We start from the raw sequence: 27,929 nt of genomic DNA on the forward strand, positions 1-27,929 counted from the left end.
GCTCTTTACAGATTTTTTTGGCGGCTGATCGCAAAATTTTGCGCTCGGCCGCCATTGGTGCGTTATACTTTGTACACTTATACTAAGATTAGCAGACTATATATTTCATCCGCAGTTTCGTTCTTTGTATATATCATCCGCAGATTTATTAATTATTCATATTATCTGCAGTTTCCTTCTTTGTATATATCATCCGCAGTTTCGTTCTTTGTATATATTATCCGCAGATTTGTTAATTATTCATATTATCCGCAGTTTCCTTCTTTGTACATATCATCCGCAGTTTCGTTCTTTGTATATATCATCCGCAGATTTATTAATTATTCATATTATCCGCAGTTTCCTTCTTTGTACATATCATCCGCAGTTTCTTTCTTTGTAAATATTATCCGCAAATCCCTTCTTTGTATATATCATCCGCAGATTTATTAATTATTCATATTGTCCGCAGTTTCCTTCTTTGCATATTTCATCCGCTGTTTCCTTCTTTGTTCATATCATCCGCTCTTTCCGATAATCCTTCTTTGTCTATATTATCCGCTCTTTACAGATTTTTATGTGTATGTCCTGTTTTTTTAATTAAATATGTAATTACTTTCTATTATAATTATCTAATTTTTGCAACATGTAATAACTTCTATTATATAAAAACATAATACGGGATAAATAGCAATGTATGACTCATTTTTTATTTATGATATGTTACGTATTCATATTGTGTACCATATATTTAATTACACTTTTTTATTATAAAGTATTTTTTTTTTATTATATGTATTTATATTATGTAACATATATTTAATTACACTTTCCGGCCAAAATACCGGTGTATGTCCTGTTTTTTTTTATCAAATATGTAATTACTTTCTATTATAATTATCTAATTTTTGCAACATGTAATAACTTCTATTATATAAAAACATAATACGGGATAAATAGCAATGTATGACTCTTTTTTATTATATGTATTTATATTATGTACCATATATTTAATTACACTTGCTTCAAAATTTAATTTATTGTTTATATAATTGACGATTTCGGCCTATTTTTTTTCAAAATTTGGCTCTTACAAGAGGTGGCCTCCACGTGGCAAGAGCTGGGCAACATATTCATTCTGTTGAAAAACTACCTCATGTATATTTAGAGAGAAATTGAATAGTATTCTGCTTTTTGTTTAAACTTAAGTCAATGTCAAACGAATTTATTATTTACTAAATACATATATATTGAGTAGCCTAAAAATACTTTGTGCTTTATATTTAAACGTAAATAACTTAATATTTACTTTCAAATATTACAGTACCAAAACATAACGCGAGAACAATTACAAAACAATCGTTCAATAACAATCCATATCGTCTCCTATTTCCTTCTTTGTTCATATCATCCGCTCTTTTCGATAATCCTTCTTTGTCTATATTATCCGCTCTTTACTATATACGCTATATCATCCGCTCTTTTATCCGCCTTTAAGCACGACCCACCTACAGTGCAGAGTATAAATTGAAATCACTGAAGCGTGTAAGTGTTATAAACGGTCTTTTTACTTCTATTGTCAAGTCTTATAGGGGTTATTATCGGATGAACGGCCCCTTTTAATATTGAGCAATAAATTAAGTATTATGGGGACAAACTGTCACGACGATCAATAATTATAATGATTATTAGGGACGCTATTTCTTTAAGCAAAACCATGGCATGGGGCTGGCAAAAGCATTTAATTTCTCCACAAAAAAAAACAAATAAAAACTTGTTTCAACAGGTATTTGAGTGGATTTCTGTTTAATAGTTTCATTATTTTTACTGTTCTGGAAAGGATATAATTTAATTAAGATACCAACAATTTCTGAAAGAAAAAGTATATCGTTCACTCGATGTACTATATTTCGGATATGTTAAAATTCGGACATTTTAAGATAGGGACATGTATGTGTTGGTTTGTTGTTGATAGTTTGTACAAATATTTTTCAGGCAACTAGAATGGATGATGGCAATTATCTGGGCTTTCTGTCAGGAAAGAGGTGTAAAAAACATTCATTTAATTGAACCTGGAAATCATCCACCACTAACAGAAAACGTTTTAACAACAAAAGCAGATGTATATTATGTCCAAATGACCAAATATAACTGTTTAACGATTTGAAGTGAGATGATTTATTTTCTGATGTTTTATATTTCTTTTTCCCTTTCAAATGATGTACATTGGTGTGATTCTATGTTTAAATAATTAGTTTTGAAACATTTATGCAGCATAATGTTTAATGTTTAATGCATTGATGTTAACATTATTAAATTATTTTGGTTATCTGTGTTGTTTCAAGTTGAAAAAAAAAAGTTATTTATATACAAATAAAGCTTATCAAGACTAATGAAGGTATAACTTACGAAGGTACTTTGTGTTTTTTATGTAATAACATACTTTTTATAGTGATAATATAGTCAATGGCATTAATGTAGTAAAGTTTCTTTAAATGCTTGTTCTTATTAATAAGGTTGGAATAACTGACAGTTTTCACGCCGCGAAAAAGTGGCAACAACTTTTTTTGGGCCAGTGAAACCCCTGATTAACTGTGTTTAAATTTTCATTTATTTACTGTGCTCAATTTTCATCATCTATTGATTTTTATTCACATATAGTTAATGTATCAAATAAATAAAACAAATGTGGGAATAAAATAAAGTGAAAAGTAAATAAATTATGATTGTACCATCCCTGTAAAATGATAAATAATTTTGACTAATTATTTGACCCAATACGGTATCTATATAAGATTTTATCACATGCCATACCTTGTTTCCCATGTAATATAACCATTACATACAGGGCTTTTCATCAGGATATTGGGATGAGGCCCTAGCCTTTCAAATTGGGAATTTCATGCGCGATAACTGCTCATTTTGGGAAGACAGTGTTTTAAAAAGTTTTTGAAATAGGGTATTTTTCATTGTGCAGAAGTATTAAAAGAGACATTGTGGTGCATTCTTAATCATATTAGAGATCATTGCTTTCAATATGGGAGATGATATGTTTAATAAAAAAAAAATTCAATTTGGGAAATTCCTCATCAATTTTTGGAAAAAATGACCTAATTTTCAATTGGGAAGGGGCCGAATTTCTGCCCCTGTTATATAAGGATGGAAAGCCCTGACATATATTTTTATCTTACACATCTGTAATATACTTTTAAGCGTTTTCATTGGCTTAGTTTCGTTTCGTTTATTGATCAATCGCATTTTGTTATTTTAACAAAATGACCTTGCAACGTCAAATGACGTCACAAAATGTAAAACAACATTTTTTTCTACAACAGTTTAAAATCATGATTGAGTAATTGATTATAAAGACATTTTCATACCATCATATGTTTGTTGATTGAACTCGTGAAGGCATGTCAAATACGTAAGATGATCTGCTGATTCCATGAAGATCTGCCAGCTTGTAATAGATGTTTCCTTTGGCCAAAAATCTTTAACTGATGTCAGTGATGAGTACCTGTTAGTGTAGTTAATGAAAAAGTGAATAATACCGGTATTAAATATACTTCTAATGCAATGAAAATACTATAATATGTTACTGTAGCGTATGTTAGTTCAAGAACAAGATATTCTGATAACTCAGTAGCTGAGTTGTTATTTCATTATCATCACTTTGGTGTTTTGTGGTTGAAGTTTTCAATGCCTAACTCAGTAACTGTGCACATTTTACAATCCAACATCATTTAGCAATACATGTATCCTTCTGACAGAATATTGAATAAACATACGACAAAGAAAAGGAATAGATTGTAACGAGTTGTATAGCGTTGATAACAAACATTAACCAATAAAAAAACAAGGTGCCATGGAGTACTTATCCGAACAAAAAACATCCGAAATCACATGCAATGTAGATAAAAGCTTACAGCCAAATTAATCATTGCACGATAATTCGAGCGGCGGAAAGCGCATATAATTCAACTGCTGTTGAACAATATAATTGAATCACACATAATAAACACATAGGGCTTTCACGTAAATTACAATTTATGTTGATTTATTTATCCTAATCCAAATATAAACAAAGGGCAGTTACTGACCTATTGATTCCAACGTAGAATATTTTTCAGAAAATAATCAAGAGATAAAAAAAAACATGTTTACTACCTCTGTTATGTCGTCGATAAAAAAGACGGGGCAAAAATCTTCTTGCTAGGCGTCTATATGCACAACATACGCAGCATCCATTTTGGCTTCGACGTCACTACGACTGCTACTTATGTCTCGTAGACTTACGAGAGAATTCTACGATATCGTAAGTTACGAAAGTTTATTGAAACGCAAAATGTCAAGTTGCGAAAATCGCAACTGGTTTACGAGTCGTAACATACTTACGAGAGGTTATTTAAACGGTCCCCAGGTTGTGTGTAACATATGATCAAGAACCTTGGATGGCGACCACTGCATGAGATAAGACAGTGTTGTAGTCTAGCCGGTGTTATTAATATAACGTAAGGCGTATGTGGCTACATGTTTATTCATTCATACCCAAGCTACAAGTGTTCAACAAACTATTAAGCAATAAGCATAGTCATATAAACACAAGATTTACAGTAGAGACAACTCTTATGGGATCTAGTATTTAGTGTAACACAGTAATGTCCCTTTAACATATTTCTTGACAATATGTAACATCTCCCTTCTTTTCAAATACATGTTTTCCTGGAAAAATATTTAATCTGTATCTCAATGGTGATCATATAACAAAATCTTGTGTCCAGGTATAACAAATGTTTCACATTAACGTTAATTGGTAAAGCACTGATTATAAATCTCACACACTGCTGGCTAATGTTAACATCCTGATAACACTGCTCAAGGATTGTGGCGTTGTTCTAGCCTCATCTTAACATTGTTGATAAATCCAATTAACACTGTAGAAATATAATCCAAAATGTTACTTTCTCACGGGAAAAGAAATATATTGAAACTTAACAAAATACGCCTGATTATTTCCCGATTTCTTAACACTTTGATACTTTCACAAAATAACTGCAGACTGCAGTATGAGAATATGATGACTTGCACATATGATAATACATATATATATGTAAGCGACCTACAGTGGCACGTACTAAAAGGCGGATAAAAGAGCGGGTGATATAGCTCGGTCAGCTGCTGGAGCGTGCGCGTCGCGACCGAGGCGAGAGTCGCCCGCAGAAGATTTTCTCACCTGTACATATTTCCTTATAGAGGGGAACTTCTGCGGGTGGCTCTGCTAATCCAGCAGAGTCCGTCACCCTCGAGCCGGACGTCTTCTACACTGCTGGGATTGCTGTCTTCTCCAAGATGCAGCGGACTTGTCACCCGCTGTTTATCGTCGAGAGTTCGCCGGCCCGGACCTGCCAGAGGTCCCGCCTGAAGAGGGCCGGGGACGGCGGGACAGCAAGACCACCAGTGTGGGGGACATACGGGACGGACCTGGGTCTTGCGCATCTGCGCGAGGGGGAAGCCCAAGAACATCGAGGGGGTGGCTTTAAAGAGGGACCCCGGGGCGGCGGTACCTAGTGCGCTCAACGCGCTGGGGAAACTGTCTCGGGGATGAAGACGACGGCTGATGACAACAAGTGGGCCATAAAGGCGGAGCTGTGTGCTGCAGCGGTGCTGCGTTCAGACATGAATTTGTCTTTTGAGATTGTCTTACTACCAGTGCACATTAAGGTCTCATTGGCCACCGTGCACTGGTCTATTTGGATCTAAATTATTTCTTTTTGCGAATACCCGGGAAGCCGGGGTAAATTTGACCTACTTTGGCTCTAAATTAATCTTTCTCCCCTGAAAGGTCACAGGGGCAGGTCGGGCTACTATAACCTCGTGAAGAGGCCAGTAGGACCTGTAAATAAACTCTGAAATACACACGCGGGTGATATAGGGTATATAGTAAAGAGCGGATAATATAGACAAAGAAGGATTATCGGAAAGAGCGGATGATATGAACAAAGAAGGACACAGCGGATGATATGATAAACAAAGACGGCAATATACCATAGTACACTGAATGGTGTGACTGGCTAACAAGAATTAGTATTTAAAATATGTTTGGCTATGATTCAATGAAAAAGGATGAAAACCAAGTTTTATTGCACATCCAATTTTAATAGAAGACATTACTTTATTGATAATAAACACATCAGTAATGTTAGATGTATAAAATGAATTACATTTTTATCCACAAAAGCATCATAATATACATATGATATAGGGTATATGATATAGGGTATATAGTAAAGAGCGGATAATATAGACAAAGAAGGATTATCGCAAAGAGCGGATGATATGAACAAAGAAGGAAACTGCAGATGATATATACAAAGAAGGAATCTGCGGATGATATATTTGATATAGGGTATATATTAAAGAGCAGATAATATAGTCAAAGAAGGATTGTCGGAGAGAGCGGATGATATGAACAAAGAAGGAAACAGCGGATGATATATACAAAGAAGGGATTTGAGAATATATGAATAATTTTTAAATTTGCGGACATTATGAATCTGCTGATGATATGAACAAATAAGGAAACTGTGGACATGATAAACAAAGACGGCAATATACCATAGTACACTGAATGGTGTGACTGGCTAACAAGACTTAGTATTTAAAATATGTTTGGCTATGATTCAATGAAAAAGGATTATAAGATTATTAATTTTTTGTAAAACCAAGTTTTATTGCACATCCAATTTTAATAGAAGACATTACTTTATTGATAATAAACACATCAGTAATGTTAGATTTATAAAATGAATTGCATATCTTTTTTCTGGGAAAAGTAAACAACAACTGTTAAGACTCCCTATTGTTATCATTAATACGCACCCTTAGTGTCCTTACTGAAGCTATTTAGCGCATTATCGATTATCGATTGCTCCTAATACACAAGAAATTGGCATGATATTTTAAACTAATTGTTGATAAGCTGATAATAATCTTGAGAACAAGTCACCCAGATCATTAAAGCGTTGCATAACGGTTTTACCAATATATGAATGAGATAACGTAAATATTAAACTTAACAAATTTCAAAGGAAATATTTTTTAATGACATCTTCACTAATTGCACATGCAAGTAAAAGTACATAAATGCTCTATGTATTATGTGCAGCAAATATGAATATGTAAACTTCATGAAAGAAAAAAAATGTATAATATATTTGTCGTTGTTTTAATTTTTTTGTTTTTTTTCCGTTCAAATTAAGTCAAAAAACCGACATTCACAATATGTCGATGTAATCGCAATTCATATGCTCACTTATAAATGAATTAATTAATTCGATTTTTTGCTCACATTTCCACCAAAATGCATGGCTTATTGATAATTTTGTTTGATCATCCAAGTCTTACCAATTACCTGTTAATAAGTAAGGAACAATTAATTTGTTTAGAAGCAACTGTAGACAAATACTCAACATATCAACTTTTATTATGTTGTTAAGGTACCATGTCTGTTAAACGTTTGTAATTATTCACAGATTGATACTTGGATTTGTTGTGATCTGCTTTAATGATTGACAGTTTTACCTTTAATTTTCATTAACAATTTTATGATTAAAGCCGCATATCACACCTTTAACAAACAGTAATGGTTGTCAGTAAGTTGTACGGTTTAAGTTCCACTAACAAGTATATGATAAAAGCCACAGGTCACACCTTTATCAAACTGTAATGATCGTCAGTCAGTTGTACCTTTAGTTTACGTTAACAAGTATATGATCAAAGCCACATGTCACACCTTTAACCACCTGTAATGATAGAGTAAATGTCGACTGCGTATATATTTCGTAATAAATATTTATTATTAAAGCGTGTGTTTTTGTGTGTGTGTGCATAAATAGCGTCATTATGGCCATGATAATTGGACATTCACAGACTAAGTATCTCAAGTCGAGCACTTTGTGCCCAGTGTTCCCATACCCTGGATTTAAAGTGAAAGATTTCATGCGCGGTCACCTGGAATTTTACAAGCAGATTTATTAATTATTCATATTATCCGCAGTTTCCTTCTTTGAACATATCATCCGCCGTTTCGTTCTTTGTATATATTATCCGAAAATCCCTTCTTTATATATATCATCCGCAGATTTATTAATTATTCATATTGTCCGCAGTTTCCTTCTTTGTATATTTCATCCGCTGTTTCCTTCTTTGTTCATATCATCCGCTCTTTCCGATAATCCTTCTTTGTCCATATTATCCGCTCTTTACAGATTTTTTTGGCGGCTGATCGCAAAATTTTGCGCTCGGCCGCCATTGGTGCGTTATACTTTGTACACTTATACTAAGATTAGCAGACTATATATTTCATCCGCAGTTTCGTTCTTTGTATATATCATCCGCAGATTTATTAATTATTCATATTATCTGCAGTTTCCTTCTTTGTATATATCATCCGCAGTTTCGTTCTTTGTATATATTATCCGCAGATTTGTTAATTATTCATATTATCCGCAGTTTCCTTCTTTGTACATATCATCCGCAGTTTCGTTCTTTGTATATATCATCCGCAGATTTATTAATTATTCATATTATCCGCAGTTTCCTTCTTTGTACATATCATCCGCAGTTTCTTTCTTTGTAAATATTATCCGCAAATCCCTTCTTTGTATATATCATCCGCAGATTTATTAATTATTCATATTGTCCGCAGTTTCCTTCTTTGCATATTTCATCCGCTGTTTCCTTCTTTGTTCATATCATCCGCTCTTTCCGATAATCCTTCTTTGTCTATATTATCCGCTCTTTACAGATTTTTATGTGTATGTCCTGTTTTTTTAATTAAATATGTAATTACTTTCTATTATAATTATCTAATTTTTGCAACATGTAATAACTTCTATTATATAAAAACATAATACGGGATAAATAGCAATGTATGACTCATTTTTTATTTATGATATGTTACGTATTCATATTGTGTATCATATATTTAATTACACTTTTTTATTATAAAGTATTTTTTTTTTATATGTATTTATATTATGTAACATATATTTAATTACACTTTCCGGCCAAAATACCGGTGTATGTCCTGTTTTTTTTTTATCAAATATGTAATTACTTTCTATTATAATTATCTAATTTTTGCAACATGTAATAACTTCTATTATATAAAAACATAATACGGGATAAATAGCAATGTATGACTCTTTTTTATTATATGTATTTATATTATGTACCATATATTTAATTACACTTGCTTCAAAATTTAATTTATTGTTTATATAATTGACGATTTCGGCCTATTTTTTTTCAAAATTTGGCTCTTACAAGAGGTGGCCTCCACGTGGCAAGAGCTGGGCAACATATTCATTCTGTTGGCAAACTACCTCATGTATATTTAGAGAGAAATTGAATAGTATTCTGGTTTTTGTTTAAACTTAAGTCAATGTCAAACGAATTTATTATTTACTAAATACATATATATTTAGTAGCCTAAAAATACTTTGTGCTTTATATTTAAACGTAAATAACTTAATATTTACTTTCAAATATTACAGTACCAAAACATAACGCGAGAACAATTACAAAACAATCGTTCAATAACAATCCATATCGTCTCCTATTTCCTTCTTTGTTCATATCATCCGCTCTTTTCGATAATCCTTCTTTGTCTATATTATCCGCTCTTTACTATATACGCTATATCATCCGCTCTTTTATCCGCCTTTTAGCACGACCCACCTACAGTGCAGAGTATAAATTGAAATCACTGAAGCGTGTAAGTGTTATAAACGGTCTTTTTACTTCTATTGTCAAGTCTTATAGGGGTTATTATCGGATGAACGGCCCCTTTTAATATTGAGCAATAAATTAAGTATTATGGGGACAAACTGTCACGACGATCAATAATTATAATGATTATTAGGGACGCTATTTCTTTAAGCAAAACCATGGCATGGGGCTGGCAAAAGCATTTAATTTCTCCACAAAAAACAAATAAAAACTTGTTTCAACAGGTATTTGAGTGGATTTCTGTTTAATAGTTTCATTATTTTTACTGTTCTGGAAAGGATATAATTTAATTAAGATACCAACAATTTCTGAAAGAAAAAGTATATCGTTCACTCGATGTACTATATTTCGGATATGTTAAAATTCGGACATTTTAAGATAGGGACATGTATGTGTTGGTTTGTTGTTGATAGTTTGTACAAATATTTTTCAGGCAACTAGAATGGATGATGGCAATTATCTGGGCTTTCTGTCAGGAAAGAGGTGTAAAAAACATTCATTTAATTGAACCTGGAAATCATCCACCACTAACAGAAAACGTTTTAACAACAAAAGCAGATGTATATTATGTCCAAATGACCAAATATAACTGTTTAACGATTTGAAGTGAGATGATTTATTTTCTGATGTTTTATATTTCTTTTTCCCTTTCAAATGATGTACATTGGTGTGATTCTATGTTTAAATAATTAGTTTTGAAACATTTATGCAGCATAATGTTTAATGTTTAATGCATTGATGTTAACATTATTAAATTATTTTGGTTATCTGTGTTGTTTCAAGTTGAAAAAAAAAGTTATTTATATACAAATAAAGCTTATCAAGACTAATGAAGGTATAACTTACGAAGGTACTTTGTGTTTTTTATGTAATAACATACTTTTTATAGTGATAATATAGTCAATGGCATTAATGTAGTAAAGTTTCTTTAAATGCTTGTTCTTATTAATAAGGTTGGAATAACTGACAGTTTTCACGCCGCGAAAAAGTGGCAACAACTTTTTTTGGGCCAGTGAAACCCCTGATTAACTGTGTTTAAATTTTCATTTATTTACTGTGCTCAATTTTCATCATCTATTGATTTTTATTCACATATAGTTAATGTATCAAATAAATAAAACAAATGTGGGAATAAAATAAAGTGAAAAGTAAATAAATTATGATTGTACCATCCCTGTAAAATGATAAATAATTTTGACTAATTATTTGACCCAATACGGTATCTATATAAGATTTTATCACATGCCATACCTTGTTTCCCATGTAATATAACCATTACATACAGGGCTTTTCATCAGGATATTGGGATGAGGCCCTAGCCTTTCAAATTGGGAATTTCATGCGCGATAACTGCTCATTTTGGGAAGACAGTGTTTTAAAAAGTTTTTGAAATAGGGTATTTTTCATTGTGCAGAAGTATTAAAAGAGACATTGTGGTGCATTCTTAATCATATTAGAGATCATTGCTTTCAATATGGGAGATGAAATGTTTAATAAAAAAAAAAATTCAATTTGGGAAATTCCTCATCAATTTTTGGAAAAAATGACCTAATTTTCAATTGGGAAGGGGCCGAATTTCTGCCCCTGTTATATAAGGATGGAAAGCCCTGACATATATTTTTATCTTACACATCTGTAATATACTTTTAAGCGTTTTCATTGGCTTAGTTTCGTTTCGTTTATTGATCAATCGCATTTTGTTATTTTAACAACATTTTTTTCTACAACAGTTTAAAATCATGATTGAGTAATTGATTATAAAGACATTTTCATACCATCATATGTTTGTTGATTGAACTCGTGAAGGCATGTCAAATACGTAAGATGATCTGCTGATTCCATGAAGATCTGCCAGCTTGTGATAGATGTTTCCTTTGGCCAAAAATCTTTAACTGATGTCAGTGATGAGTACCTGTTAGTGTAGTTAATGAAAAAGTGAATAATACCGGTATTAAATATACTTCTAATGCAATGAAAATACTATAATATGTTACTGTAGCGTATGTTAGTTCAAGAACAAGATATTCTGATAACTCAGTAGCTGAGTTGTTATTTCATTATCATCACTTTGGTGTTTTGTGGTTGAAGTTTTCAATGCCTAACTCAGTAACTGTGCACATTTTACAATCCAACATCATTTAGCAATACATGTATCATTCTGACAGAATATTGAATAAACATACGACAAAGAAAAGGAATAGATTGTAACGAGTTGTATAGCGTTGATAACAAACATTAACCAATAAAAAAACAAGGTGCCATGGAGTACTTATCCGAACAAAAAACATCCGAAATCACATGCAATGTAGATAAAAGCTTACAGCCAAATTAATCATTGCACGATAATTCGAGCGGCGGAAAGCGCATATAATTCAACTGCTGTTGAACAATATAATTGAATCACACACATAATAAACACATAGGGCTTTCACGTAAATTACAATTTATGTTGATTTATTTATCCTAATCCAAATATAAACAAAGGGCAGTTACTGACCTATTGATTCCAACGTAGAATATTTTTCAGAAAATAATCAAGAGATAAAAAAAACATGTTTACTACCTCTGTTATGTCGTCGATAAAAAAGACGGGGCAAAAATCTTCTTGCTAGGCGTCTATATGCACAACATACGCAGCATCCATTTTGGCTTCGACGTCACTACGACTGCTACTTATGTCTCGTAGACTTACGAGAGAATTCTACGATATCGTAAGTTACGAAAGTTTATTGAAACGCAAAATGTCAAGTTGCGAAAATCGCAACTGGTTTACGAGTCGTAACATACTTACGAGAGGTTATTTAAACGGTCCCCAGGTTGTGTGTAACATATGATCAAGAACCTTGGATGGCGACCACTGCATGAGATAAGACAGTGTTGTAGTCTAGCCGGTGTTATTAATATAACGTAAGGCGTATGTGGCTACATGTTTATTCATTCATACCCAAGCTACAAGTGTACAACAAACTATTAAGCAATAAGCATAGTCATATAAACACAAGATTTACAGTAGAGACAACTCTTATGGGATCTAGTATTTAGTGTAACACAGTAATGTCCCTTTAACATATTTCTTGACAATATGTAACATCTCCCTTCTTTTCAAATACATGTTTTCCTGGAAAAATATTTAATCTGTATCTCAATGGTGATCATATAACAAAATCTTGTGTCCAGGTATAACAAATGTTTCACATTAACGTTAATTGGTAAAGCGCTGATTATAAATCTCACACACTGCTGGCTAATGTTAACATCCTGATAACACTGCTCAAGGATTGTGGCGTTGTTCTAGCCTCATCTTAACATTGTTGATAAATCCAATTAACACTGTAGAAATATAATCCAAAATGTTACTTTCTCACGGGAAAAGAAATATATTGAAACTTAACAAAATACGCCTGATTATTTCCCGATTTCTTAACACTTTGATACTTTCACAAAATAACTGCAGACTGCAGTATGAGAATATGATGACTTGCACATATGATAATACATATATATATATATATATATATATATATATATATATATATATATATATATATATATATATATATATATATATATATATATATATATATATATATATATATATATATATATATATATATATATATATATATGAAATACATATTATAGTATTGTGATAAAAACATGCACATATAATATTAAACATACATATTATAAAATCAAATTACATTTACAGTTATTTTACAGGTCTGTCCTCTGAGGCGGCTTGACGGTTCTGCCCGATCTAGTGACATTTTGTTTATCTGCCTGTTTTCGGTTACTACAATATTTTGGTACCGATGTATTTTGTTGTAACTGCTGCTGTTGTTGCTGCTGTTGTTGTTGCTGTTGCTGCTGTTGTTGTTGTATGTCACTATGTGGGATATTGTTGTGATTTTCACTGATAGGTAGTGATTGTGGATCGAAAATATGCAATGGTTTTTCATTTGTTTTTAACAAATGGCCACGATTTCGTCTATAAACCCCACCATCTTCAGTTTCAACAATATACGACCTGTCATGTATTTGTTTTCTTACAATAGCTGGTTTCCAACGTTTTTCTTGTTGGATTCTGACAGTTTCGCCCTGTGATAAATGTTTGAGTGGTTTTGCGTGTTTGTCGTATCTTGCCTTTAAAATATTTTGTAATTTTTACATCTTGTTTTTGATCTGTTTGTGATTTTGTACTTTGAGCTCAAGATGTTTTTGTGTTACCGGCAATATTGATCTTGTTTCCCTACTCACGAGTAATTGAACAGGTGACTGTCCACAAGCAAGTGGAAAATTTCTGTAATCGATAATTGCAAGATAAGGATTTCGATTGGCTTGTAAAGATTTTGTGAAAATCTTCTTGATTGTCTGAATACATCTTTCAGCAACAGCGTTGCCCTGGGAGTGTAATGGAGATGATGTGACATGTTCAAAATCCCAATCTTTACAATATCTGTCGAATTCCTGGCTTGTATATTGACCTGCATTGTCACTTATCACTTTTAAAGGAATACCATGTGTGGCAAAATGACCCTTAAGTTTGTGTATCACTGTTTCACTTCTCATATTGTTCAGCAAACTACATTCAAAATATCTGCTGTATATATCAACTTCTACAATATAGTTGCAATCATTCCAGTGAAATATGTCAGTGGCGACAACCTGCCATGGTCCTTCAGGAATTTGATTTGGAATCATAGGTTCCTTTGTGTTACTGTTTCTGTGCTCTAGACAAATAGGACAATTGAGAACTCTGTCTTTGACGTCTTTTGTCATATTCGGCCAAAACATAACACTTCGTGCCCGTTGTGTGCATTTCTCAACTCCTATGTGTGAGTCATGTATTTTGTCCAACATCAACTGTCTGAGTTCCTTTGGAACGATGACAGTGCTTCCCTTAAGCAATAAACCATCAATGAATGCCAATTCATCTCTAAAATTTCAATATGGTAACAAACATTTTGGACATTCCTGTCTTTTATCAGGTCAACCATTTAGAATGGTTTGTTTAAGTGACTGCATTTCAGAGTCAGATTCAATTTTGCTCTTTATCAGTTGGATATTCTGATCACTCAAAGAAATGTGGACTAGTTTTTCATAATCGCATGAACATATGAGTCCATGTCTTGACAAACGTCAGTCTGTCCGTCGGGCAAGAAATTGCGACTTAGCGTATCTGCCACTGGAATCTGTTTTCCAGGTATATGCACTATTTCATAGTCAAATTTGGTCAGTTGCAATAGCATTTTCTGCAATCTTGGCGGAGCTGCTAGCAAACTTTTCCGTGTTATGCTAACAAGTGTTTTTGGTCACTTTGGACTACTATGTGTCGTCCGTATGTCATTTGATGAAACTTCGTCATGTCAAATAACACAGCATAGAGCTCTTTTGTGATTTGCGCATAGTTTCGCTCTGTCTCCGTCAATGCTTTTGAGGCAAAGCAAACAGGTTTGTCGTTTTGCAGTAAAACGCAACAAAGTCCATTTTGTGATGCGTTAACTTGCAACACAACATCAACTTTTGGATCAAAATACGAGAGTATTTGTCCTGGGTTTTGAGTGATAACTCCTTTTATTTTGTTTAAGGCGGTTTCATGCTCCGGGTCCCACCGGAAAATACTGTCCTTTTTCAACAATTGTCTCAGTGGACTAGTCATTTCAGCAAGATTTGGTGCAAATCTTTGCAAATAGTTTACCATTCCAAGTATTGTCTCAAGATCATACTTTGACTGTGGAGATGGCATTTCCTGAATTGCCCTTACTTTTGAAGGATCAATTTTCAGTCCATTTTCTGTCAGTACGTGACCAAAGAATGGAATTTCTGTCTGTCCGACTTCAGTTTTGTCAGCATTGAGTTTTAGACCAATCTGTCGACACCTGTCCATCAATATATCGAGATTCTTGTAATGTTCTAGTCTGTTACTTCCAATACAAACAATATCATCAACAATGACCTTGATGCCCTGTAAACCTTCCAGACATTCGTCCATTTTCCGAACAAAAATATCCTGTGCGCAGTTTATTCAATATGGTAGTCTGAGATACCTATATCTCCCAAATGGAGTATTAAACACTGTCAAGAAAGATGACTTTTTGTTCAATTTTACAGTCCAGTAGCCTGTATGTGCATCAAATTTTGAAAACACTTAAGCGCCAGTCAGGTCAGGCAAAATGTCGTCAAATGATCTTGATGGATAGTGTGGTCTCATTATAGCGTCATTGAGGTCTTTTGGGTCAATACACACCCGCAAAGCACCACTGGGCTTTTCAACAGTGACCATACTGTTGACCCATTCGGACGGCTCAGTAACTTTGGTAATGACACCATCCTTAACCATTCTGTTTAACTCTCTTTTGAGTCTGTCTTTGATTGCTACAGGAACACGTCTAGGTGGGTGAATAACTGGAACATCATTAGGTTTTATGCAAATGTCAGATTCCCCTTTGAGAGTTCCTAGACCAGTAAATACATCAGAGTATTTAGATACAACCGTGTATTTTGTGTAGAAATGTTTATATTCAATTCCTGACACAAATTTGATTACATTCATAGACATGCATGTGTCTAAACCTAATATGGGACTGGAGGGGCTGTCTACAATGTAAAACTCCTGATATTACTTTTTACCACCGTAGCTACATTGAAGACGAATCGTGCCTTGAACCTTAAGTGATGTTCCATCGTAAGCTGATAGCTTGATGTGAGTGTTTTTGAGTGGACCTTTAATCCCTAACAATGCAATTTTACGTAACGGAATGATATTGACCTGTGCACCGGAGTCAATTTTAAACATTAGTTTTGTGGGTTTTTTTACCAACATTCAGTTTAACATGAGCTTGATTCTTTTGCTTATCATAAATGACCGAATTGATAAAGTATTGATCATGCGTGTCTCTTTGATCTGAGTCAGAAAAGTCATTTACCTAATTAACTCTGGCAATATGTTTAGCTCTGGTGCTATTGTCCTTAATCTTCTGGAAGCACACAGACGCAAAATGGTTCATCTTGTGGCAATAATTGCTGTTCTTTCCCTGTGCCGGGCAAAGTTCTCTTGTAGGATGCTTGCTACCACCACAGTTAGCACATTTTCCCCTGTTTGCGTTGTTCGGCTTATCATGTCCCTTCCATTCGCTTGAATCTGGTTCTTGTAGACCGTTTTGCTCCATTGGTACTTGCGACAGCATGGATACCACTATTGTCCATCGACTTCACCTGGCTTTTCGTCAACTCATATGTCCTGGCGATGTCCAGACATTTTTGAAGTGTTAGATCATTTCCTTCACTGATCATTCTTTCGCGGAGTTTTTGGGAACGGATTCCAAATATAATGTGGTCACGTATCATTTCATCTATTATTCCAGCAGGGTAATCACAGTCCTTTATTAAAAATCGCAAATCTGTAGTAAATTGTTCGAATGTTTCTCCATCCTTTTGCATTCTTGTCTTGAAAACATACCTGGAGTAAATTGTGTTCGATTTTGGTTTGCAATATTGTTCAAATTGTTCAAAATGATGTTTTAAGTCTTTCTGCTGGTCATTTGTGAGTGTCCATGTACTGTAAATTGAAAGACCCTTTTCGCCGACCCACAACATTAAATAATTAAATTTGGTTTCTTCGTATTTTTGCTTTTAATGGACCTTTGAACATGAAATTACAGTGCGATCTGAACGATTTAAATGCTTTGTGTAAGTCCGGATTGTCCCAGTCCATCTTGGGTGATTGGCCTATATTGTGTCCGCTATCCATCTTTTTAAAATGAGCAGAATGTCACAATTAGCACAAATCAATACAATCCTGGAACTTTATGATTCAAAATCAAAATAAAAATTCCATTGGTTTTATCCGAAGTTTTTTTAACTTCTGACACCATGTTGTAGTCTAGCCGGTGTTATTAATATAACGTAAGGCGTATGTGGCTACATATTTATTCATTCATACCCAAGCTACAAGTGTACAACAAAGCATAGTCATATAAACACAAGATTAACAGTAGAGACAACTCTCATGGGATCTAGTATTTAGTGTAACACAGTAATGTCCCTTTAACATATTTCTTGACAATATGTAACAGGACCATCGTCTGATCCTACTTAACAAGATTTAACATCACGGATCACGGAGCGACACAAGAACTAGAGGGAAATCAAGATTGAAACAGGCAACCCCACAATCTACTGTCTACAATAACTCGTTCTATCCCAGAACTATAAGCCAGTGGAACCAGCTGCCGATCCTTGTTACTGACTCCACCTGCCTAGAAGGGTTTATGACTGCTCACGCCCAGTCAGAGCCTCACCCTCTAGGACAGCTTAACAAGCCAAAGCCTGATCATAGTTTTAATGGTCACATAGTCTTTTAGGTTTTAAATTGGTAGAGACCAAGTGGCTGTCTCATCCCTCAGTTAGGTCAACCGTACATTCTATCAAGACTCCTGACTTTGACTGAAGAAGAAGACAAAGAAGAAGAAGAAGGGGATTATAACGTAGTGACGAAGAAATTACAGAAAACTAATCTGAGTGTATCGGACATTTATTGCAAAATGACGTAAACTTGAACACAAACATCTAAATTAATCTAATTATGTTATGACAAGTTCCCTTTTCCGTGCTGGGCAAGCAAGAAACCGGCAAACGTGATGGTAAATGTTAAACAATTACCAAATTATAGTCTTATAATTAGTTAACTTATGTGATCTTCCTCGAAAATCAAAAGGTTAAAGTAACTCCGACACCAGGATTTTACCTTGTATTACTTAATTGAAGAACGACTTTCGTATCTACTGTATATGTCGCGTGAACAAATATGAACAGAATTTATCACAAGGATTTCCAAAAGGGTAGATTTTCGTGTTAAATGTGTTCAATAGAAAATTATTGCCCCTACCGGTTTCACCGGAGGCGACTTATGGTTTGCGCTCTGTGTGTCCGTCAGTCCGTGTGTGCACGTCCGTCAGTCCGTGAGTCTGTCACACTTTCCTGGATCCTGCGATAACTTTTAAAGTTCTTATTTTTTATGAAACTTGAAACATGGATAAATGGCAATATGGACACTATGCACGTCAAAAATTCTGGTTGCTATGGCAACAAATAAAAAAATCTGACAATAGTGGAGCCGGTAGGGGACATATATTGCTTGGCAATAGTCTTGTTTTTAATGTTATCAACATCAAAATACGTTTAGTTTCTGGTAACACTTCGTCTGAACTTTTGTTATTTATTTTAAATCATCAGCGCATTCGATACATCTATGTAAAGATGGTGACGTCACTACGTTATTTTCACCTCTATACTAAGACGCAGAACATTCCCCTCGTTCGGGGAATTATGCTTCCGCCAAAGTAGTACTGCGTATGAATGCTAATAATGAAAGAAAAGTCGTTTTTTATTGTGTGTTTAAAACGGATTGATTTTTGAGAATTGTTATTCAATTATGTTTAAATATGATTTTGAATCTCTATTAAGACTGATAGCGATTATCAGAAGCACCATTACCTGACCTTCTTTCGCTTTCACTTTTTACTCGTAAAAGAAGTGCTACCCACAATTCCTTTCGCGTTAGTAGACAGGTCAGGCAAAAAAAAAGGTTCGCTTCCGGTCTCATCGGAAAAAAAAAAACGGTCGGTAGGTAGGGATTTTTTTATTTTTTTTTTGTCTTTCGGGTACTAGAATGGAAGACTACTAAAGCTTATAAGAAGAAATATATATATATATATATATATATATATATATATATATATATATATATATATATATATGCGTTGTTTGCTTGATATTACATCTTATATTGATAAATATATGTATAATATTTGCTTTGTTTGCTTTTTTCCATATTTATTGCAGAATGTATTAATAAAATTGCATACTTTTATATTACAAACTATTCAGTAAATATTGAAAAATGACACATATTCATCTACTCAAGTAAAATGCTTGAGATCAGACTGCAATAGTGTTTAACTTTGCTTGTGTTATCATATGGGTCTGAGATGGAATGTCCACAGAATGTACAATTTCTGTGCAGTTCATGTATTCTTTACGGTATTAATGAAATCTAAATTTCCAAAACCCTGGAAATTTTAACATTTTAATTAGTAATAACTTCCAATATTGACAACGACATTTCAAAATATATAACTAAACTAATTTAAATGACTAGTCCACAAGTAGTTATTGCAAATAGAAAGAAACAGTACAAACTGTAAACATCTTTATCGCCTGTCAAACAATAATATTCAATATAATGAACCCCCACTTAACACAATCCCATTTAACCAAGAGTATGTGACTAGCAATTCAAATAATATTACCAGAGGAGTAAGTTACCTGAAGAAAAATAAATTCGATAAACATCACGAGAATTAAAACAATAATACTGAAGCATTTTATGAGCAAATACTTGAACATTTATAAGTAATAATGTGTAAGAGTACACGATAAAACAGTACAATTACAGTGTTAACTCTTAGCACATGAGATCATGTAAACAGTTTCAAAAATTAGACCTGTCGGACTGACAAAGAACAATCTCAATATTATGAACCTCCACTTAACACAAGGGGGAGTATATGTCTGGCACTTTAAGTGAAATTAACAAATGAGTACATGTACATAACTTAATTAATAATAGTCCGATAAAAGAAGTGTATATGTTAAGCACTAGAACAAATTAAAATACCAAATGAGAATGTTGCCTTACTAATAATAGTCTAATATAACATCACAATCATCTTCAAAAAATTATAGAAGCATTTTATGGGCACATACCTGACACAGGTCAAAACATTTAAAACAAGTACAAAAAAATATTATTTTTTTCGGCACCCTTATAAAAAGTTAAGGGTTGGCGCCGATTCGGGAGACATGGTCGGGCGAACGGAAACCGACCTATTTTTTTTTTAGGCCTCAGTAAGACCGGTGTGTACACAATGATCATCAGCGTTTCATCTGGGTTGAAAAATCGCTACACATTAATACGACCGTATATTTGCTTTCACATTTCATATTTGTGGAGTGTAACCCTAGTATACATGTAGTCATAACGTAGTTTTACGATGGAAAGCGAAAGTGTGTCTGGCAGGCACAAATGGACACACATTTGTGATGTTGAGGGAAGAATAGGACACACAGCCTCAGCCATAAATGATTCCATGATAATTTGGGGTGGATATAGGGTAATATTTATGTCAACAATAATTGGAAACCTATCCGGATGTTACATATTCGGACATCAATTAACAGTATTTGTATCTGTAGGTTTCTGGAAAATCGATACAACTTACGGAAAAAGTATAACCATGTCATATCAAATTCAGTTATTAAGTCAAAATCCGTTTCTTTAGCGTTATTTCAAAGTATTTTTTTAATTGTGGAAGTTTATTATATTTTCTACATAACTAAGTATTGGTATTTGTTCTCATGGGTCAAGTCATAACAGTACTGGAGAACATTTCAGGAAGAGAATTATACTAATTTATACATCTTTATGTAAATTTCCAACAGGATGACACTGAAACATTGTCGGAAAAGTATCTGCCATCGAAGACAGTTCAGATCTACCATGCTGATCTCCAATTTTGGTACGTTTATACTCAATGTACCGGTATTCTATCCTATCTTACTAAAGTTCCTTTTTTAGTATAAATCTTAGAATTCTATTATCCTTAAAACGTTCTTCTTTTAATAAAATTTAATCTAACAAAATCAAATAACCTGAACAACAAAATGATGTCATCCTCTGCTCAGCAACAAAATTGCATACGTACTTACACTGTGTTCACTAATTCAAAAGGGTGAAAGCCATACAAACCAGAAGTCCCGATCTGGACAGGACAGCCCTGCATTTCAGCCTTTCAGTTCATTTTCAGGAGTTTGTTCCTGTGTCCCAACATGAGACAATATGTCCCAACATTCGTAAAAAACATAAATTCAGTCAAATTCGTTATTCAATGTCTTTCTGGCTTATATTTACCATTGCTTATCCCTTAATGCCCCATTTCTCCTACTTGAGTGCACCAGTGTTGTTTTTTACACCTTATCAGCAATTTATCGGAAAATTATTGATTTTATCAGGCATTCACACCATGGTGTACACCATGGTGTTTTTATGATTGGGGTCCCTAATTGCTATCAATAGACATCATAGAGAAATAAAAATCCAAAATTTTGTATTTCATGGCTAAATCAAATCCAAAGATACTAACATGCAGTATTTTGTCTATTAAACCACCAGAGGCTAAAAACCTGCCAAAGCAACGATTGTTTTTACAAATGGATTGCTGACCCATTCACATTGATGTTTTAGATAAATTTACTTTAGTTTTTGACTGATTTTCATAAAAAGTGTGTACATATTGCATCAATCTATATTTAGAGTTACTGTAATTGATGATTGGTCAAATAAAAACAGGGGTCCCTAAAAACAGTACTCGATGTGCGCACATTGCATTACACGATATACACATGTTCATTGGGGCCTTTGTCCTGCTTGGATGTTAAATAGAGACATGTATGCATCACATTTCACTTTATGAAGTCATCCGCATAGTGCTTGTATGTGTTTACTTCCCAAAAATGAAGAATGTTTGTGTTCATGAAATTCTTAAACACATTTATCATCAATATTGGCCAGCAAAAAGCCAATTATGAGTTTTGGTAAGTTATATACTTATTACTTACTACACTAAAGTCTAAAGGTGGCATGATTGATTGTTTTAGGTGTCCTGCTTTTTGGCCAAATGTTCTGACATTTCTTATGGAATGTACTGATTTGGCTATCAATTTTTTTTGCATGTATGGAAAAGGCTCAACTAGAATTGTACCTCAGAATGCTTTTTTTTAATGTGCGGGTGAAGATGGCATGTATCAAGTGAGTTTGCATTTAAATTCAGGATAGAGCATGAGACCACTGGATTTATACCTGTTGGAACCTCCGGAGCTTGTTCTTGTGTCATTGACAATAAAATGTATGTCTTTGCTGGCCACACATTGGATGGTAATGTAGACAGTTTGCTTTACCTGGACCTAAATACGATGCACTGGACCAATCTTACACCTACAGTGGACATCACCGGTGGAGTGGAAGATAGCATATTGTGGCCAAGTCCAAGGGATAAGTTCACCATGTGGACATTCAATTACAAGTGAGCCGGTTTAAGATTGATCCTGTACATCTAATTTTGATAAGTCAGCCATTTTAAGGTCAATTTTATGAGATCAAATCCTTACACTTTGCTCCATTAGTTGTTGCTGATAGCATGTCAGTAGACTCAGAGTGATTTTTTTCAATGTTTAATAATATTGCCATTAAAAGTTATTAGGGTAACATCTGCCTTTTTATATACAATAGCTGTATATTTTTAGCTCACCTGTCAAGAAGTGACATGGTGAACTTATGTGACCGTGTGATGTCCGGCGTCCGTTGTGCCTGTGTCCGTCAACATTTTGTTTGTGTAGACAGAAGAGGTCACAGTTTTCATCCAATCTTTATGAAATTTGGTCAGAATGTTTATCTTGATGAAATCTGGGTTGGGATTGTATTTTGGTCATCTGGGGTCAAAAACTAGGTCACTAGGTCAAATAATATAAAAACCTTGTGTAGACAATAGAGGTCACAGTTTTCATCCAATCTTTATGAAATTTGGTCAGAATGTTTATCTTGATGCTAACTAATGGGATTGTTTACCCTCGGGACTTCGGTTATAAACCATTGCCCGAGCACACTGCTTAACAAAGAACTCTGCATAAAAAAGCCGAAAACGGCCATAAAATGGACAGCCCGATTTTACTGGGCTGTACCATTGATATAAATAGAAAACTTTGCAGTGTTGGTGCGGTGCCTTAATAAAAATCTATTAGTTTAAAAATATATATACTTTATAAGAAGCGTTAAAAAGACGCAGTACTTTACAATGTCTTACGCTGTTAAAAAGCGGCGTTTTTATTGGTTGATGCACTTATAAAACGATGGCGCTGATTGGCCGAAAATTCTTATTAAGGATTGCAAGTAGGTCAATCCGTTTATAAATAGATTTTCCCACGGCTGACGTTGTACTTTAAGAAAAAGTAAACAATAATAGTTTATATGCAAAAATATAAATGAAAGAAAAAGATGATAAATCCAAAAGAACTTGGACATGTTTTATAGTTATAAATTACTATGTTTATGTTATGTTACTGTGCTTATTATTAATTATTATAATTAATATGATGTTGTTATTGTATGTTATTGTTTGTTTTGTTTTTTAAGGAGGAGAGAGAGAAAGAATAGCCCAATTTTTATAAGTAAAGATGGTGAAAACACACATACTGCTGTATGTGGCATCATCATTACCAGACCCACTGTTCAGTATATACTGCAATGGGTTTGTTGGAGTCTTTAGACTTTGTGATCTGTGTTTTAAATGTTAGAGTCCAAATAGGACTATTTTAATATAAGTCTTATAGAAAAAGGGATACACAGATGTGTAATATGTTTGAGTAATACAATAATAATACTTAAGGGTTTTCCAGATCACAAAGTGGTTGAACATTGCCACAATATGCTTACATACATAGTCAAGTACCATTTTTATGTGTATATTTAAAGTTTAAACTAAATGCCACACAACAAGATCTAATCATTGGTGAGATATGTTTATATATATGAACATTAATTAATAGGGGTGCCAGAGCCTGATTTAACAGCTCTCAAATGTAAAGTGGAGTTGCATGTGTACATGCAATTATATGAAATGGAAAGGAAAAAAGACAATATATGATAACACATAGGGAGTATAACTCTCAATTATATATTAATGTTGCAATTGAGTATTGAGTTGTTAAGAGAGAAAAAAAATAATAATGAGTACAAGTTTATGTATGTGGCTCAATGTTGAACACTTGCAGACAGGGAATATAGCCGTAATGCTCCAACATAAGACCCTAATGCTCCAATATAAGACCCTGTCTGTATGGAACTTAAGGAGGATTGGGCTATGGAGAAGAGAGGTCCCCCCAGAGTGGCATTAAAACAATATTTAAAAGTGGGTTTAGTAAAAAAAACTTATATGTTAAGGGCAATAACTTACGTGTCTCCAAACGGTCACCTTCATAGGGCCACATAAAAATTAAGGGTACGACAATGTGCTTTACAGTTAAAAATGAGACAAAAACAGCTAAATTTGTACAAAAGGTACATTATTTACAATATGTACAGAACTATATGCATTTATATATTTAAAATACATGTTGCCACCCTGGAGGGTTGAAAGAAGGGGAGATTTTTGGAAGTGTAGGCCTTTGTGGGTGGGGGAAAAGAAGAGCCAGCAGAGTTGGTTTCACTCAGTTGTACTAAGGGAGGTAATTGTGGTGATGGAGTCTACAATGGTTGTTTCCCCTGGACCAGAGGGAGTGCACGGTAAATGAAAAATAGTTTGTATACTATTGAAGGAAAATTGATAATGGTAAGATGTAAAATGGTAAAAAGACCAAATATTACCCAGATGCATTAAAATAAACCCAAAAAGCTCTAATCTAACCAATATTATTAATATATTGGTGTTAACAATGGAGGAAACAATACTAAAATACCTTGTATGGTATGCAAAATGACAATTTAACAGAAAAACCGAGGCAATTTGCTATATAAAATAGCAATTTAATATAAAAATAAGGTTATTTGCTATAAAAGTAGCAATTTTAACATGAATTAATACAATATAAAGTAAAATGGTTGCTATGGTGTAGGAATAGCGATATTTAGATAAAAATTAAGGCAATTTGCTATATAAAATAGCAGTTTTTCACAAAAATAAGGAAATTGCTACACAAAACAGCAGTTATAACAATATTTAATGTACTCCAAGGAACAAAATTAGCAGTTTCAACAAAGTCGACAATACTTTGTCCTGGATAGGGCTAAATAGGTGTTTATCATAGTATAAGGCCCTGTACCGTGCACTCCAGTCCAACATGGTTCTTCGAGTTTGAAGGGGAAAGGGTGGGGTGTCAAAGAGGAAGGGAGGGGGTGAAATGCAGCCAACAAACCCAGGTTACTGGACAGCCTCTTCCTTTCTTGTAGTAAGAAATGCCATAAAATATGATTATATTAAAAAACTGAAAAATGTAAATGGTGGACTAACGTCATACTCTCATAAAAAATGTATTAAAATAAAGAAGACCAGGTCAATGCCATTGGCCTGATTTAGAAAGGGCGGGGTAGAACAATAAACCCATTAAAAGCTAAAATAAAGGTTGTGTAAAAGCGACACAAATCCAACACAATTATTAGATTACATCAGGTTTGTGCAGAGATTACACATTTTAAAAGAAAACATTCACAAGACTGTATAATTAGGTGGGTGTTGGCTGCTCTCCCTCCCACAATGACCTAGATTTTGTCAGTTATTTGACAATCTAGTAAGTATTTGGCGAGGGCAGAGAAGACCGGGCCCCTAGCTGCTCCCTTGGGGTCTAGCACGTTGGTAAGGTTAAAAACTAGTCCATGGGAGTGCAATGCAGCTTCGAGGTGGTCCCTCTGCGCCTTATGGTTAGGACAGTGCAGCAGCATGTGGGGCGCAGTGAGAGTTTCCTGGCACCTAGGACATGCAGGGTCTATACCGAGGACATACTTTCCTGCGCCACCGGGTAATAGGGTGGTTCCCATCCTCAAGCGCGTGATGGCTCTGTCAAGCACAATGCTTGCTGAGTATCTGTCGGGCGGCCTGAGGGTTTTCGCAGGTCTGGTAAAAGTATGTCGACGGGAAGACAAATTGTTGGTCCGGAGATTCCACTCGCCCAAACCAAATTTCTTTGTCAGGGAGTAGATCTCAGAAGGTGCCAGGGGTTCCCCAACATCTATGGCCCCCCTCAAGAGGCCCTCCTTGGCCCCCCTGTCGGCCTGCTCATTCCTACTGATGTTGACATGTGCTGGACACCATACTAATGTGACCTTTAAAGATTTATCTAGGCACTGTTGATGAAGTTCCAAAATGCTAGCTAAAATATCAGGCCTAGATCTGCTATTTCTGTTTTTTATGGACTTAAGAGATGACATTGAGTCTGATAAAATAGCAGTTTTAGTAGGTTTATTGACCAATATCCAGCACAGAGAGAATTTAATTGCCAAAAGTTCTGCTGTAAAAATAGAGAGATTGTTGCTGAGCCTGTGCGTTTTACTAATGTTTTTTGAAGGGATTACAAAAGAGTTGGCTACCAAACCAGAGTTAGGGCATTTGGAGCCGTCAGTGTAGATTTTTAGATGCTCAGCATACATATTATCTATAAGAGAGAGAGCTTCTGACTTGATGAGTTGTGGCAAGTCAGTTTTCGTTATTTTATTAGAGAGTGATAGGTCAACATCAATGGGTCCAAGCGTCCAAGGGGGGGCCCTGGAGGGTCTCAGGTCTGCTACATGTACCTTGTCAAGACCGGCATCCTCAACCAGGGTCCTAATACTCGCACCAAAAGGTAGGGCGACATGCTTACGCTTAAGTATTTTCCCCTTGATGAAGGTACCAGTCCCGACAAGTTTGTTAACGGGGTTTGAACCATGCCGAGACTTAGCCCTGGCCCAGAAATTGAGGGACTGTTGTTTTCTACGCAAGTCAAGAGGTAACACACCGGCCTCCTCCTCTAGCAGTGAACCCGGTGTACAGTTTAGGGCTCTCAGAGCTATCCTTAGGGCCTTGTGTTGAATGGCATCAACCATTTTTAGGGCATTTGGCTTTGCACATGCATAGATTTGGGCTCCATAATCTAGCTTTGGACATATAAGGGACTTGTAGAGTGTTAAGAGGCTATTTTTATCTGATCCGAAACCTGTGCCTCTTAACATTCTCATTAAATTTAGGTCCCTTTCGCACCTTTCTGCCAAATATTTGAAGTGGTGAGTAAAGGTTAACTGTTTATCTAGGTACATACCTAGAAATTTCACCACTTTTTAACCAGGTTTTTAACCAGGTTTTCCGAAGGAAAAAACTGGTTATTAGATTGGCGAATGCGGGCGGGCTGGCTGGCGGGCGGGCGGAACAAGCTTGTCCGGGCCATAACTATGTCGTTCATTGTCAGATTTTAAAATCATTTGGCACATTTGTTCACCATCATTGGACGGTGTGTCTTGCGAAATAATTACGTCGATATCTCCAAGGTCAAGGTCACACTTTGAGTTAAAAGGTCAA

The 27,929-nt window shown here is 34.5% G+C and overlaps 3 protein-coding genes across 3 annotated transcripts in view; 2 read left to right on the forward strand and 1 right to left on the reverse strand.

The window, feature by feature from the left end:
• LOC127871754 (uncharacterized) overlaps positions 1–27,929 on the reverse strand; it is a 343,111-nt gene that overhangs the window by 141,985 nt on the left and 173,197 nt on the right. The gene's annotated exons all lie outside the window — the stretch shown is intronic.
• Positions 1–27,929, forward strand: part of LOC127871750 (tRNA (adenine(58)-N(1))-methyltransferase non-catalytic subunit TRM6-like) — a 188,969-nt gene that overhangs the window by 112,057 nt on the left and 48,983 nt on the right. The gene's annotated exons all lie outside the window — the stretch shown is intronic.
• LOC127871753 (kelch domain-containing protein 2-like) overlaps positions 20,790–27,929 on the forward strand; it is a 36,742-nt gene continuing 29,602 nt past the window's right edge. The window contains exons 1-3 of the mRNA XM_052414921.1: positions 20,790–20,945; positions 21,274–21,350; positions 22,662–22,913. Coding sequence (XP_052270881.1) covers positions 20,826–20,945; positions 21,274–21,350; positions 22,662–22,913 — 449 coding nt within the window. The 5' untranslated portion in view covers positions 20,790–20,825. The remainder of the gene's footprint in view (positions 20,946–21,273; positions 21,351–22,661; positions 22,914–27,929) is intronic.

The sequence above is a fragment of the Dreissena polymorpha genome, chromosome 3, assembly GCF_020536995.1.
Source record: "Dreissena polymorpha isolate Duluth1 chromosome 3, UMN_Dpol_1.0, whole genome shotgun sequence".
NCBI lineage: Eukaryota > Metazoa > Mollusca > Bivalvia > Myida > Dreissenidae > Dreissena > Dreissena polymorpha.